The sequence below is a fragment of the Psammomys obesus genome, unplaced genomic scaffold (genome assembly GCF_907164565.1).
Source record: "Psammomys obesus unplaced genomic scaffold, mPsaObe1.curated_primary_1811, whole genome shotgun sequence".
In the NCBI taxonomy this organism is placed as follows: Eukaryota; Metazoa; Chordata; class Mammalia; order Rodentia; family Muridae; genus Psammomys; species Psammomys obesus.
This window is the reverse complement of record NW_026591086.1, coordinates 3,468,160-3,481,247: the sequence shown is the minus strand read 5'-3', so window position 1 is coordinate 3,481,247 and position 13,088 is coordinate 3,468,160. Positions and strand designations below refer to the sequence as shown.

Sequence of the window (13,088 nt, the reverse complement as noted above, 5' to 3'; positions counted from 1 at the left end):
GAGGTGCATGTCTTTGTTCACATATTCTAGAGCCTCTAGTTCTGACTGTCAGCGTGGCCAGGGACAGAGGACAGGGGACACGAGAAGATGCACATTGGTAGGGGCGCTCCACAGAGTCCAGAATGTGAGAAGCATGACACATGCCCGATCTCTACAACAAATTGCAAGAGGCAGAGGCGGGTGAGGTAAGAAGGAGGGCGAAGAACAACAGAAGAGGTGGAGGTCGACCAGAAGGTTAACTCACAGTTCAGAACAGGAAGGGACACCTGAGGCAAATACGGCATGTACTTTAGACCTTATCTGGAACCTGATTAAACAAAGCATTCATAAACAGACAAGCATCTGTGTGACAGTCAAAGGACCCGGAACACTAATGATCTGTCGTTGTATTAAGTTACTCGTTGAGTTACAGGTAGATGGTTGTCAGCTTATGACTTTATAAAGGGTCCTTACCTTTTCAGAATACAGGTTGAAGTATATGACATGAAGTAAGTCAGATGTGAAATGATATGACATTATTTTTTAAAAGTAATTTAGAAGCTGGCAGTGGTGGTGCACACCTTTAATCCCAACACTTGGGAAGCAGACGAAGGCAGATTTCTGTGAGTTCAAGGCCAGCCTGGGCTACAGAGTGAGTTCCAGGACAGCCAGGGCTACATAGCAAAACCCTGTCTTGAAAAAAGACCAAACAAAAATAATTAATAGGGCTGGAGAGATGGCTCTGTGGTTAAGAGCACTGTCTGCTCTTCCAAAGGATCTGGGTTCAATTTCCAGCACCCACATGACAGCTCACAACTCTAGTTCCACAGATTCTGATACTTTCCTACCAATGCACAGAGAAAAAAAATGAAATAAATTATTTTTTAAATATAATAAAAATAACTATGTAGGGGATCCAGACCATGATGAATGTTTGTGGTCTCCACATTGGGAAGGTTGAGGCATGAGGATTGGGAATTTGAAGCTAGCTTGGGCTACAGAGTAAGACCCTGTTTTAATCATAGCAGCATCATCATATAGGGGAGGGGAAGAACAGGTAAGAAATAATGACTCAAGATTGGCTATGGGTTAAAAACTGTTAACAACTGATAATAGCCACAAAGGGTTAATTTTGCTTTTCTGTCATCCATCTATCTATCTATCTATCTATCTATCTATCTATCTATCTATCTATCTATCTATCTATCCATCTGAATCATCTATTTGAATATCTGCCATAAGAAGCTTTTTATTTAGAAAGAATGTGTCTGCCCAAATATTACTTGCCACGTCATTTTCCAGACATCTCCCAAGTTTTACTTGTGGAGTCTCAAGCAGAAGAGCTAGAAGACTCGGGCAGGGATCTGAGCTGTAAGAAGATATTAACGGCCCTTGGCGGTTCTGGGCTTCACTTCACACCTTCACAGGTGCATGATTGGGTTTTATGGTGGCGCTAGTTCTTTGCTTAGTTACCGAAAAGACACACCCAGCTTAATACTTCAACACTCCTCTCCTAAGATGAAGACACTTGTCTGCCCAGTCACACTAGCACCAATATGTCTTAGGAAATAAACATTATTTAATATCATTTAATACACAAGCCAGATACAGTTGTTCTAAGAATACTTTTTGATGCTTCTTTTTTCCTTCCCTCCCTCTCTCCCTCCCTCTTCTCTCCCTCTCCCAATAGCTTCCAGATTCAGTCTACATTTGGTCATAGGACCCTACTTCCTCCCCTCTCTCCTCCCCTCAGTACCCAGATTTATTTTAGGAAGTCGGAATCTAAGACATCCCAGCAAATTTAGTACAGCTGGCTTCCCTTCACTGTTTCCTTATAGTATCTTTTATTTGTTTCTTTGTTACTTACACTTTACAAAAATAGACAGTTCCCCTAGAGACACGATTAGTTTCCAATCAAAGACTTTGGGCAAGAAGGTTTGTATTTAGTCTTGTAATCTATCAGGACAGTTGATGATCAGGAGTTTCTGGCTATTAGTGATGATAACGTTGATCACATAACTAATGAGCTGACTGTTGGCTCTCTCAGCTGTGTTGATACATTTTTTTAATCCTCCCAATTAGTGTGTAATTTTTGTAATGCTATTTTGGCACCCTGAGAACTTTTAAGTTCCAAATTTTCAGCAGGGCCTGGTACCTCACACCTGTAACTCCAGCACTGGGAGGGGGCGGGGGTGCAAAACAAGATAACTGTGTCGAGTTTGAGACCAGCCTGCTCTACATGGTGAGTTCAAGAACAGCCTATTCAGGGCACAGCATGGGGCTTTGCCTCAAAAAATGAAACAAGAAAACAAGCAAAAAAACAACAAACAAATCCAATTTCTTGCTAATTTTTAATGTTTGCCTTCCTCTCTGTCAGGTGTCCACCTGGCTTGTCTTCCCATTTCTGGTATGCTTGCAATCCCCTGCGTGCCCCAAGGAGAGCTAGCTACACACTGTGGACCCTGCGTGCCCAGCCTCGTCCCCCAGTCTCTTGATTTCAAGGGCAGGACTAGAAGGTAACTTCCAGACAATGGCTAACCTGCCTTAAATTAGCTTTGTCTGGCTGACTTTGTCACACTATCCAGATTGGCCACCTGTAGGAAAAATGAGCAGCCACCAAATTATAAATTGATAGGGAGCCACCAAATTATAATTATAATTCAATGTAGAGAAATTTCAAATACACAGGAGAGCCAGGCAGGAGGAGCACAGGTTCAAGACAAGCCTGGGCTACAAAAGGAGACTCTATCACCACAAACAAACCAGCCTCTAGAAGGCAGGAAAATCGAGAGATTAAACGGCACAGTAATGAACCATACTCTCTCCATCTCATTTCAATAACTGATGATATTTACTCTATATACCTTAATTTTTTCTTTATTATAGAACACTTATTGGTCCGATTTTTTTGTTTTTGAGACAAGATAGCTCCATGTACACCAGGCTGTCCTTGAATGTGCTGTGCTCCTGCCTCAGTCTTCTCAGTGCTAAGATCGCCGGTATGTATCACCAATATTTCAGCTATCATTTTTCCTTTTGAGACAGGGTCTCATTAACTAGCTCGCTACCTTGAGTTTGGTTTGACCTTTGACAAGTCCATCCCTACTTAGCTTTGTTTCCCTGGCCATGAGCTCAACAGAAAAGTCAGTAGCTCTCTTACTACCTTATGCTCTCCATGGGAGGATCACTGTCCCTTCCTCCTTTGTTTTCCTACTCACTAGTAAAGGGAGAAAATATTAAAAAAGGAAAAGAAAAAAAAAAAAGCTAGAATGTACCACATAGTGCTGGCTTGAAATTGATATTAAAATATTAAAAGACAGGGAGGCAGAGGCAGGCGGATCTCTGTGAGTTTGAGGCCAACTTGGTCTACAAAGTGAGTCCTACACAGAGAAACCCTGTCCTGGAAAAATAAAATAAAAGAAGAAAATATTAAAAGATAGCTGGGGCTGGAGAGATGGCTTATCAGTTAAGAGTTCTTCCCGCTCTTTCACAGGACGTGAGTTCAGTTCCCAGTATCCAGACTGGACAGCACTCAGCAACCACTTGTAACGCCAGTTCAAAGGCCAGACAGCCACCCCGCTCCCAACACACACATGCACACACAACATATACACATAAATAAGTAATGAAATAAAACATTTAAATGGATAAACACTAAGCAATGGGCCGGCCAGATGGCTCAGCGGGTAGCAGCCCTTGCTACGCATGTAACACCTGATGATCTGAGCTTGATCCTCTAAACCCAGGGTGGACGGAGACAATCAACTCCTAAAAGTTGTTCTCTGACCCCCACGCACACGTGTCGTGACATGCACACACACGCAGTAGTCACGGTGTTTAAAAAGTTAAGTGGGTTGTACCGTTGACTCGTTGCTGTAAGGAGCAGATGACGGTGAAGAGGTCAAACTTGTTAAGAATAGTTAGTCCGCATCCACCTATTGAAACAGATAGGCTGAGAGGGGCACGGAACTTCTCACCCTTTCCAGAGGTGCTCAGGGTCACAGTTGTCTAGGTAGTTAAAGCGGATGATGTCAGTGGGGTGCTTATCTGACGACCGCCATGGTGGAAGCTCTTTCTCCCCTGGGTTATTCTTCTTTCTTAAAGAGGAGGAGGACCGCAAAGCTAAGGAAGGGGACTGCTTTTCTTCTGGAGAACTGCCAGAAACTGGCTGAACATCAGCAATCATGAATCCATCCTTTGGAGGTGTCTAGAGGAAGAAAAGGCATTACTTCTACTCCCAGAGTACCAGCATAACAACACCAGTAGACAAAGAACATGAGAACCTTAACCGTCTTCCCCGTCATCCTTACCCTCATCATCACTACGGCAATGACGATGGTGATAATGGTGGCGAGGATCACTGCCACTGTCCCAGGAGTACTTGGATGTGCACAGAAGTTTCTTTGCATTTTCTTATTCCACCTTCATAATAATTTATTTATTATTTATTTATACTGGGTCTTGTGTAGCCCAGGCTCACCTGAAACTCCCTGCATAGCCCAATATGACCTCATATTCCTGCTCTTCCTGGCTCTGCCTCCTGACTGCTCAGATTACAGGCCTACATGTAACATCAGGCCTGATTTATCTAGTGCTGAGGAGAAGTGAGTGTAGGGCTTCGTGACTGACAGGCAAACACTCTACCAGTTGAGCCTTACTTTACTGGCCTTACTTCGGTCTTGAAAGACAGTCCTTAGTCCATGACCCAGGCTGGCCTAGAACTAGGTAACTAGGTAACTAGGCTGGCTTTGCACTCACTGTAGTCCTTCCCCAACCCCAGAAGCGCTTAGATTATAGATGTGAGCACCATTCCCGCCTTTCACATCATTGCTCCTAGTTTACAGAGGCAGAAACTGAAGCTAGAAGAATTGCTACTCAATTGCTCACGAGGAGATAAGTAGAATTTGAACCCAAAATTCAAATTTAAGTTTGTGGTGCTTCAAGACCACACATCAAACTTCATCATCTGATCCCGTCGTTCTGTTTATCCCCCATTATCTACTTGTCACACTGCAGTTAGTATGTTCATAAAAAGGGCGCACTCCACACACCCTCAACACAGAAAGGGTCCTAGCCTTAATGACCTAACAGAAAGACAAGTTCAAGTTGCACTGACTGTGGCCATGTCAATTATCCGAAGCAAAGCAACTCCCTAAGAATAATTCTATTTCATTTCCAGATTAGAAGTCTGTCTTTTGTGTGCTCAGTTCATAAAGTGTTTTCAGTGTGGGTTTAGCCTAAGGGAAGTGGTACTGGTATGTTGGGAAGCCATTAAGAGCTCAATTTTTGTTCATTAAGAGATTAGGGAAGCTTTGCTTAGTAAATTGGCTTGCTTCAATTGTGAGTAAAAAAAAAAAAAAAAAATCAAGAATTTCCCCAGGTGGGACTGGAGTGTAGCTCTCTGGTAGAGTCTTTCCTAGGGTCTTCTATTCCACATCCAGTGCCATCACCAAAAATAAAGAAGGAAAGAAGGGAGGGAGGGGGAGAGAAGAGAAGAAGGAAGGAGGGAGAAGCAACCCCTTAGCTCCCCGAGCATGACAACGTAGTTACTCATTGTCTGAGCCACTCCTCGTTTATTGTAGTCACTTCTACTCCAGGATTATCCTTAGTATTAATTACAGTTTTTCATTTGAGTGTGTCATGGCTACTAGGCTGAACTCTGTGGAGACCTGGTTAGGATCCCTGCACTCTTAGCACCCAGCACATAACAGTGTTGGACAAGTATTTATTAGCTTGGTTATGGCTGTATCTGTTTGCTGTCTACTGCTATGATAAACTCTATGACCAAAAGCAACTTGGGGCAGAAAGGGTTTATTTCATGCTACAGGTTTACAGACCATCATCAAGGGAAGTCAGGGAAGGAACTTGAAGCAGAAACCATGGGGGAATGCTGCTTGCTGCCTTGTTTCCAGGATCATGCTCAGTTACTTTTCTTAAACAGCTCAGGACCACCTGCCTAGGGTCAGCATCGCCCACAGTGGACTGGGCCCTCCCACATGGATTCACAATCAAGACAATGCCTCATAACAGGTCCCTCACAGGCATGTTAAGTTGACAGTCAAGATTACCCATCACCGTAGCCCAGTAGCCAACTAAGAAGACACTTAATATTTGTATAATTCTGTATGTTATACAGGTCTTATCTAGAATGGACATTCATTTCTATTAGCTTATTTAGAAATAAACCCTTGTCTCTTTGCTGAAGGAGTTCTACTTTAATCCTTGCAATGGTTGGTGTTGTCCATGTGACAGGCTCGAGACTCACTTAGGAGACAAACCTCTGGGCATGTCTGTGAGGGGGTTTCCAGACTGAGTTAACTGGAATGAGAAGAGCCACCCTAATTGGGGCAGCAGCATCTCGTGCACTGAGGTTCCGGACTGCATAGAGAGGAGACAGTGCACCAAGCACGAGCATTCAGCTCTCAGCTTCCTGACTGTGGATGCAACGTGACAGCCACCCCGAGATCATTCAGCCGTGACTTCCCAACATTGTTGACTGTACTCTAGAACTGTGAGCCAAAACAAACCTTTCTTTCTCTGAGTTGCTTTTGGCAGGTATTCTGTTGCAGCAACGAAAAGCAAAAACAATGCACCACTATTGGAAATCAAATAATACATGATAATTTAAAAAACAAGGGAAGTATTTAAGTATAAGTGATAGTAGCATATAGAAAAAAAATCATTGATTCTGAAAAGCACAAAATGCTTGGTACTCTAACAAATTGGCAATGATGAAATCCACAGCAATGAAGTACACAAGTTTTGCTCTTACCATTTAAAATCTCTTGTGCTGGTGCTGGGGTTAAACCCTGGGTCTGACACATGCTAGGAAAGCAACTAGTTTGTCTACTGCTGAGCAGTATTTTCAGCCTGAATGAAGTCTTTCTGGAGTTCTGTCACCATGACTGGATGCTGAATCTTGTTAGATGACTTGTTTGCGTATCTGTATTAAAGTGATCCTGTATCTCTTCTTTTATTCTGTGAGTGTTAATATCAAATGATTGTGTGTGTGTGTGCGTGTGCGTGCATACCTGTGTGGATATGATTGTGGAGGGCAGAGTCTCTCCCTGGGACCTGGAGCTCTCCCATTTGTCTCAGCTAGCTGTCCAGTGAGGTCCACCTCCACAGTACTGAATTACAAGTGTGTCCCACCATGTCTGGCTTTTTTTTATATATAGGTTATGAATTAACTGACCAACCAACTGACTGACTGACCAACAAACTCCAGCTCATCTTACAGAACCGTAGCAAATCTGAATGTTTAAATTCTAATGTCCCATGCTGATGATTACTGAATATATTGCAGAATTCCTGCGTTAGAGCTGTCTGGTGTCTGAGGGAGTGGCGAAGAAATCAAGGATGGGGTCCAGGGAGAAGCACCCTCCGGTACTCCTAAAGGTAGCTGTGATTGGAGGGTGTCAGGTGAGAACTTCTGGTAACGAAGAGGTCTGCGTAGCCTCAAAAGAGAAGCTTGAAGTCATGGGGTATGCCCACTCCCTTTCCTACATTTAGACTGGATCATTAACTCACAGCTCTAAGAGTGTGCCTCTGTCTCGAACTTGCCTTGGGTTTGGTGATGTGAAGTTCTCTCACCATCTGAATGTAGTGCTTTTTCCAGATGCCCTGCTCGAAGGGTGTTGGGGAGAAGCTGATGTACCAGTTAAAGCGCAGGCACTTGGGCATCCAGAGCTGGTCCAGCTCAGCCAAGCTCTTCCAGTACCAGCTCACCTGAGGAAACAAAGCAGCCTACTCACTTCACATCCTCATTTCCTCTACTGCTTGAGCTGCCTTGTGGGGCCCCAGATAACGTCTGTCCTTTTCCTGGAAGGCACAGCTCAGTAACTTACACTCCTGACCCTCCTGTGTGTGCTAGCATTACAGGTACGCCCCACCATGCCTGCTTTACAGGTTTATATCTTAATTTAAGTCCAGTTTATTTCCGTATACATTTGCTTATTTTTACTCTTATGGTGTGTGAGTATTTTCCTGTGTGTATGTATAGGTATGCAAAAGAGAAAAGGGAGTCAGATGCCCTGGAACTGAAATTGTAGATAGTTGTGAGATGTCACATAGGTGCTGGGAACAGAACCTGGATCCTCTGCAAGAGCAACAGTGCTCTTAGCTGCTGAGCATCTCTCCAGCTCGTTAACCTCAGTTCCATACAGTAAAAACATTACTTGTAAGAAACATTGGCCTCTTTTTTTCCCAAGCTCTCACCATCTAAATAAAGGTAGTTCTGGCACATTCAGATATACCTATCTTTCTTTCTGATTTTTTTTTTGAGACAAGATTTCTCTCTGTAGCCCAGGGTAGCCCTGAGCTCACAATGGTTCTCCTGTCTTAGCTTTCCAAGTGCTGAGTTTGCAGTCATGCAGCTTAGGTTAGATATCTTTCACTCTCATCCTCTTTGTACACATCCCATAAACACCCTCTTTTGAGCTTTTCTCTTGACAGGTGCCCCGCACTGCACAGTCTAGGGCAGTGGCATTCAGTATGTGGGTTACAACCCTTTGGGGAGTCAAATGACCCTTTCACAGGGGCCACCTAAGACCATCAGTGATATATATTTACAAAACAGTTCCTAACAGTAGCAAAATTGCAGCTATAGAATAGCAATGAAAATAATTTTGTGGTTGGGGGTCCACCACAACATGAAGAAATGTATTAAAGGGTTCAGAGCCACAGATCTTGGGGATTATTGTAGCTGTGAGCAATGCTGTCCTGCTGAGAAACAACTTATATGTGTGTAACGGCTAGTTGTTTTTATCACCTGACACTCATAGTGTCTTACACACACACACACACACACACCTTTGGGCCTACAGAGTTAGACATAAGAAAAGGTCAAGGGTCATTCAAACTCTGCAGAGTATAAAATCTGTTGCTTGGCTTTATGAACACATTTGTGAGTTTAGTCTTCAGGATACTGCACTTTCAGAGTTTCCTAATGTCCCAACAAAACTCCATGTGCCATTGCCTTTACCTGCGCGCAACGGCAAAGGCTCCGGGGATCCAGGAAGGAAAAGATATAGACAGATAACACCCGTGGAAGCTTGGTGGTAAAGTCCACGGCCTCTGCTGGGATTTTTTCCTGCAGCTTTCGACAACAGAACTTCTTCTGGGACAGGGAGCAGCGTTCTAGCAGGCTTGTAAGAATTCTTCTCCTTTGAGAGTCTGTCCATTTGTCAAACTGAGGAAACAGAACAAAAGAGTCTGTGTATTCTGATCAGTCACAGGGAGGGGAGAGAATGTCACAGAAAGTTAGTTTAGTAAGTCATTGCTAAGGCCTAGCATGTATTTGTTTCTGTCTCAGCTCAATAAATTCCATAATTCCTACTTATTCTTTCTCACATTTCTGTGTATAAGACCAGACTGTAATGCAGGAGTGTGTCTGACCTAGACCTTCAGTGTATAAGTGAATGGTTAGTCAACTCAAGTGTCAACTTGACACAGTCTAGAGCCACCTGGGCAGAGTGTCTCATTGAGGGATTGTCTAGGTCAGGTTGGCCTTTAGGGGGATTGTCTTGATTATGTTAATTGATGTGGGATGAGCCAGCCTACTATGGAAGGTGCCATTTCCTAGGCAGGGGATTCCAGACTTTCTCAGCACAGAGACAAAGCTGAGCACAAATGTACTTGTATGCACTTATTTCTTTCTGCTTTTGACAACAGATGTGACTAGCTGTTTTAAGTTACTGCCTTGGCATCTCTACTATGGTGGACTATAGCTGGAATTGTGGACTAAGGTGAACACTTACTCCCATGAATTGCTTTTTGTTGTGGTATTTTATCAAAGTAACAGTAACTAGGAAAATATAATAATAAGTGGATAGATTATAGACAGACAGACATATAGGTGTATGTGTAGAGCAGGGAGAAATGAACTATCCTTGATTGCTCTCAGCTAGCTTTCTCCTATCTGACCTATCTGCTATAGTTCAGAAGCTCATGCTCAGGAAATGGTACTGCCTTCTAGACAATTCCCCACAGACACGCCTATAGGCCAACCCAGTCTAGACCGTCACTGGATTGAGACTCCCTTTTCAAATGAGTCTAGACTGTGGCGAACTGACAAGAGAAATGACACTTCAGTGTGTGTCCTTCCAGCCCCCAGAACTCTTTTCCAACTTCAAAAAGAGTCTTTCTTTAAAGGATTTAAATTACCTTGTAATGGTTTTAGAACTTGTCTGTGAAAGTCCCACTTTCTTTATTTCCTTCTAAACACTGATTGGGAACTATTTAGAGCCAGCGTCTCCCGGATTACAGTTTTCCAGACTGTAACATAAAAGTTGCTTACACATTCTGAGTTTGGATCATTTGACAGGAGGGAAGACTCAGTGTCTTACTCTTGTAATATTTGTACCGTTTGTAATATTCAAAATGTCCTCATTAATACATTAGCAGTCGTCATATCTCTATTGCAGGGTTGTTATGAGGATTCCATACATGCATGCATGTGTATATGTGTGCATGTAATTGGACAAAGGACAACCGTTATTCTAAAATGCCATGGAGATCTTAAAAACAACGTGTAAGTGGTTAAGGCAATGTAAAAAAGATAGACAAAAGCTTTAAAAGCATGAAGCTGTCATGTTTGTGCCTAGAAAAGAATGAGGCCAGTTAAGCACACCAGATTTCCTTAATGCCACATAAGAAAATGAACTCAAATTATAATGTGACTTAAAATGAATATAAAAGAACATTAGGATCATAAAAACCTATAAAAGAAAACACTGAAACACTCTACCTGGAGATTAAAAAGATAATTACATGGGCTCTTCATTTGTTTCCCCAATCAAGAAGGTCCAGGATAATTTACTTTTGGCTCGGATAGGTGTTTTTTGCCTCCGGGATTTTCCTTTCTAATTGTGTTTGTTTAAACTAATAGAAAATGAATTTGCATTCCTTGAACCCCTACCAATTCAAGGTAGGGGGATGACTCAGAATACTGAGCAGCGGGGGTGGGGTGGGGTAAGGTGGGGTGGGGGTGGGGGTGGGGGGGATCCCTTTGGAGTTTAGAAGGTGTTAGGCTAAACCAGAAAGTAGATAATCTATGCAGGAATTTAATAATCTCCCTTATCTCTCTCATCAGTTCTCCAGCAAAATCCTGCAGCACAAAAGTGAAGGCCAGCTTGTGAGGCTGGGGAGCCATTAGAGCTCTCTTATTCTACTGTCTCAAGGTGTCATCTGGAGGATGCTGTTCTGTGGAGTATTCTGTCCCCTCACATAGACACAGAATTAAAAATAAACATTTTTAAATGCCAAGACTGTAAAGGACTGAGAGACAGCTCAGTTGGAAAGGCACTTACTTGCCTTGCAAACAGGAAGATCTGAATGTGGCTCCCTAGCATCCATTTCAAGCTGGGTGTGGTGGCACACACCTGTTATCCCAGCGTTGGAGAGGCTGAGACAAGGGAGTCCTTAGGGCTACTGGCCAGTCAATCTAAGCCAAATCCAGGTTAAGTAAGAGACCCTGCCTTTAAAAGTAAGGTGGAGGGCCAGGAAGATGGCCCAGCAGTTAAAGGGACAAGGAGCACACACAAATCTGATGACCTGAGTTTTAATCTTAATCTACGTAAAGGTAGAAGGAGAGAACAGACTACAAAGTTGTCTTCTGATCTCTACATGAGCACTGTGGCAGTGTGCCCTTATACAGGTATCTCTGTCTCACACACACACATTTGAAAATGAGAAAAAAGTAAAGTATACAATGGACTGATTTTTAGTATATTTATAAGGTCACAAACCCACCGTTATCTAATCTCAGGACATTTTCACACACACACAGACACACACACACTCAAAAACTAGAAATGGTACCCTGTTCTCTGAGTGTCCCTTAAATTTATTTTTCATTTCTTATCTTCTACCTTTCAGAGACTCAGTAACCAAATATGTCAGTCTGAGACCCATGAAGCCACCTTCCCATCCATGGGTTAGGAATCCAGTGTCATCCTCATCTTGGACTGTGGGTGAGGCACTCACAGCAGCAGCCACCATAAAGTCAACAACTTCACTATATTTTTAAATATTTTTTAATTACCATAAAATCCCTATTATTAAAGCAGTTGCCATTAAAAAAATGACCACTAAAATTACCATTATTAAAGATAAAATCATTTGAAAAGAAGAATACATAAGCATTTTATCCTATTTTAAACTTCTTTGGGTGGGGAGATGGAGGGTAGGAGAGAACTGGTTTATGCAAAAAGGGTCTCAAGAGCCCAGGCTAGCCTTGAACTTGGTATGCAGCTGAGGCTACCCTTGAACTGATTAGGCTTTTATTACTATACCTGACCTTTTACCTTTTTTTTGTTGTTGTTGTTGTTAACTTTGGTAAAATAACTATAAAATTCATCCTTTTAATCACTCAAGTGTAGAGTGGCATTAAATAAACTCACATTACAGTGTAACTACCTCCACTCCTGTCTCCAGAACTTTCCCAAACCAAGAGTCTGTACCCATCAAATGGCAGCTCCCCAACCCCTGGTGCCCTCTATTTTATTTTCTATCTTTATGAAGTTGTCCATTCTAAGTACCTCATGGAACATGGAGCTGTACAATGTCTGTCTTTCCCTGCTTATTTCCCTCAGCATCCAATGCCTTCAAAGGTTGTCCGTGTCATATCATGCGTGAGAAATGCTTTCAGCTTAGGGCTGAATAATATTCCATCATATGCGCATGGCATATTTTGTTTATTCATACCTATGGATGGATATTGGGATTATTTATGCTTTTGACTGTTTTGAATACTGTTGCTATAAACACTAACGTGCAGGTTTTTGTATGAGCATATGTTTTCAGTTCTCTTGAGTAGCAGCAAATATTTAGTTGAGACTGTAGAGTAATTCAACAAGTAATTTGTTGCCCAGAAACACATAATTTGATATTATTCAGTAATGGATAATGACCTTTGGGACTCTGTCTCCTCGTTAGAGAGAGAGTCCCCACTGATGATGAAGGGTAGCTGTATCTTGTTAGGCAAAAGCACGAAGTCGTTAGTGTTCTCATATGGAAGTTCATGTCTACACAGAAGCGTTTACCCGGCTGCTGAGAGCCCAATGGATGAACTGCATTGGTTACTAAGATACCATCTCTCAGATCCAAAC

General features: G+C 42.6%; 1 protein-coding gene across 2 annotated transcripts in view; it reads right to left on the bottom strand.

The window, feature by feature from the left end:
- Fbxo16 (F-box protein 16) overlaps positions 1-13,088 on the bottom strand; it is a 46,264-nt gene that overhangs the window by 17,651 nt on the left and 15,525 nt on the right. For both annotated transcript variants that reach the window (XM_055609960.1, XM_055609959.1), the window contains exons 4-6: positions 8,963-9,169; positions 7,543-7,707; positions 3,957-4,186 (exon numbers count right to left, since the gene is read on the bottom strand). In XM_055609960.1, the coding sequence (XP_055465935.1) occupies positions 3,957-4,186; positions 7,543-7,707; positions 8,963-9,169 (602 nt within the window). The remainder of the gene's footprint in view (positions 1-3,956; positions 4,187-7,542; positions 7,708-8,962; positions 9,170-13,088) is intronic.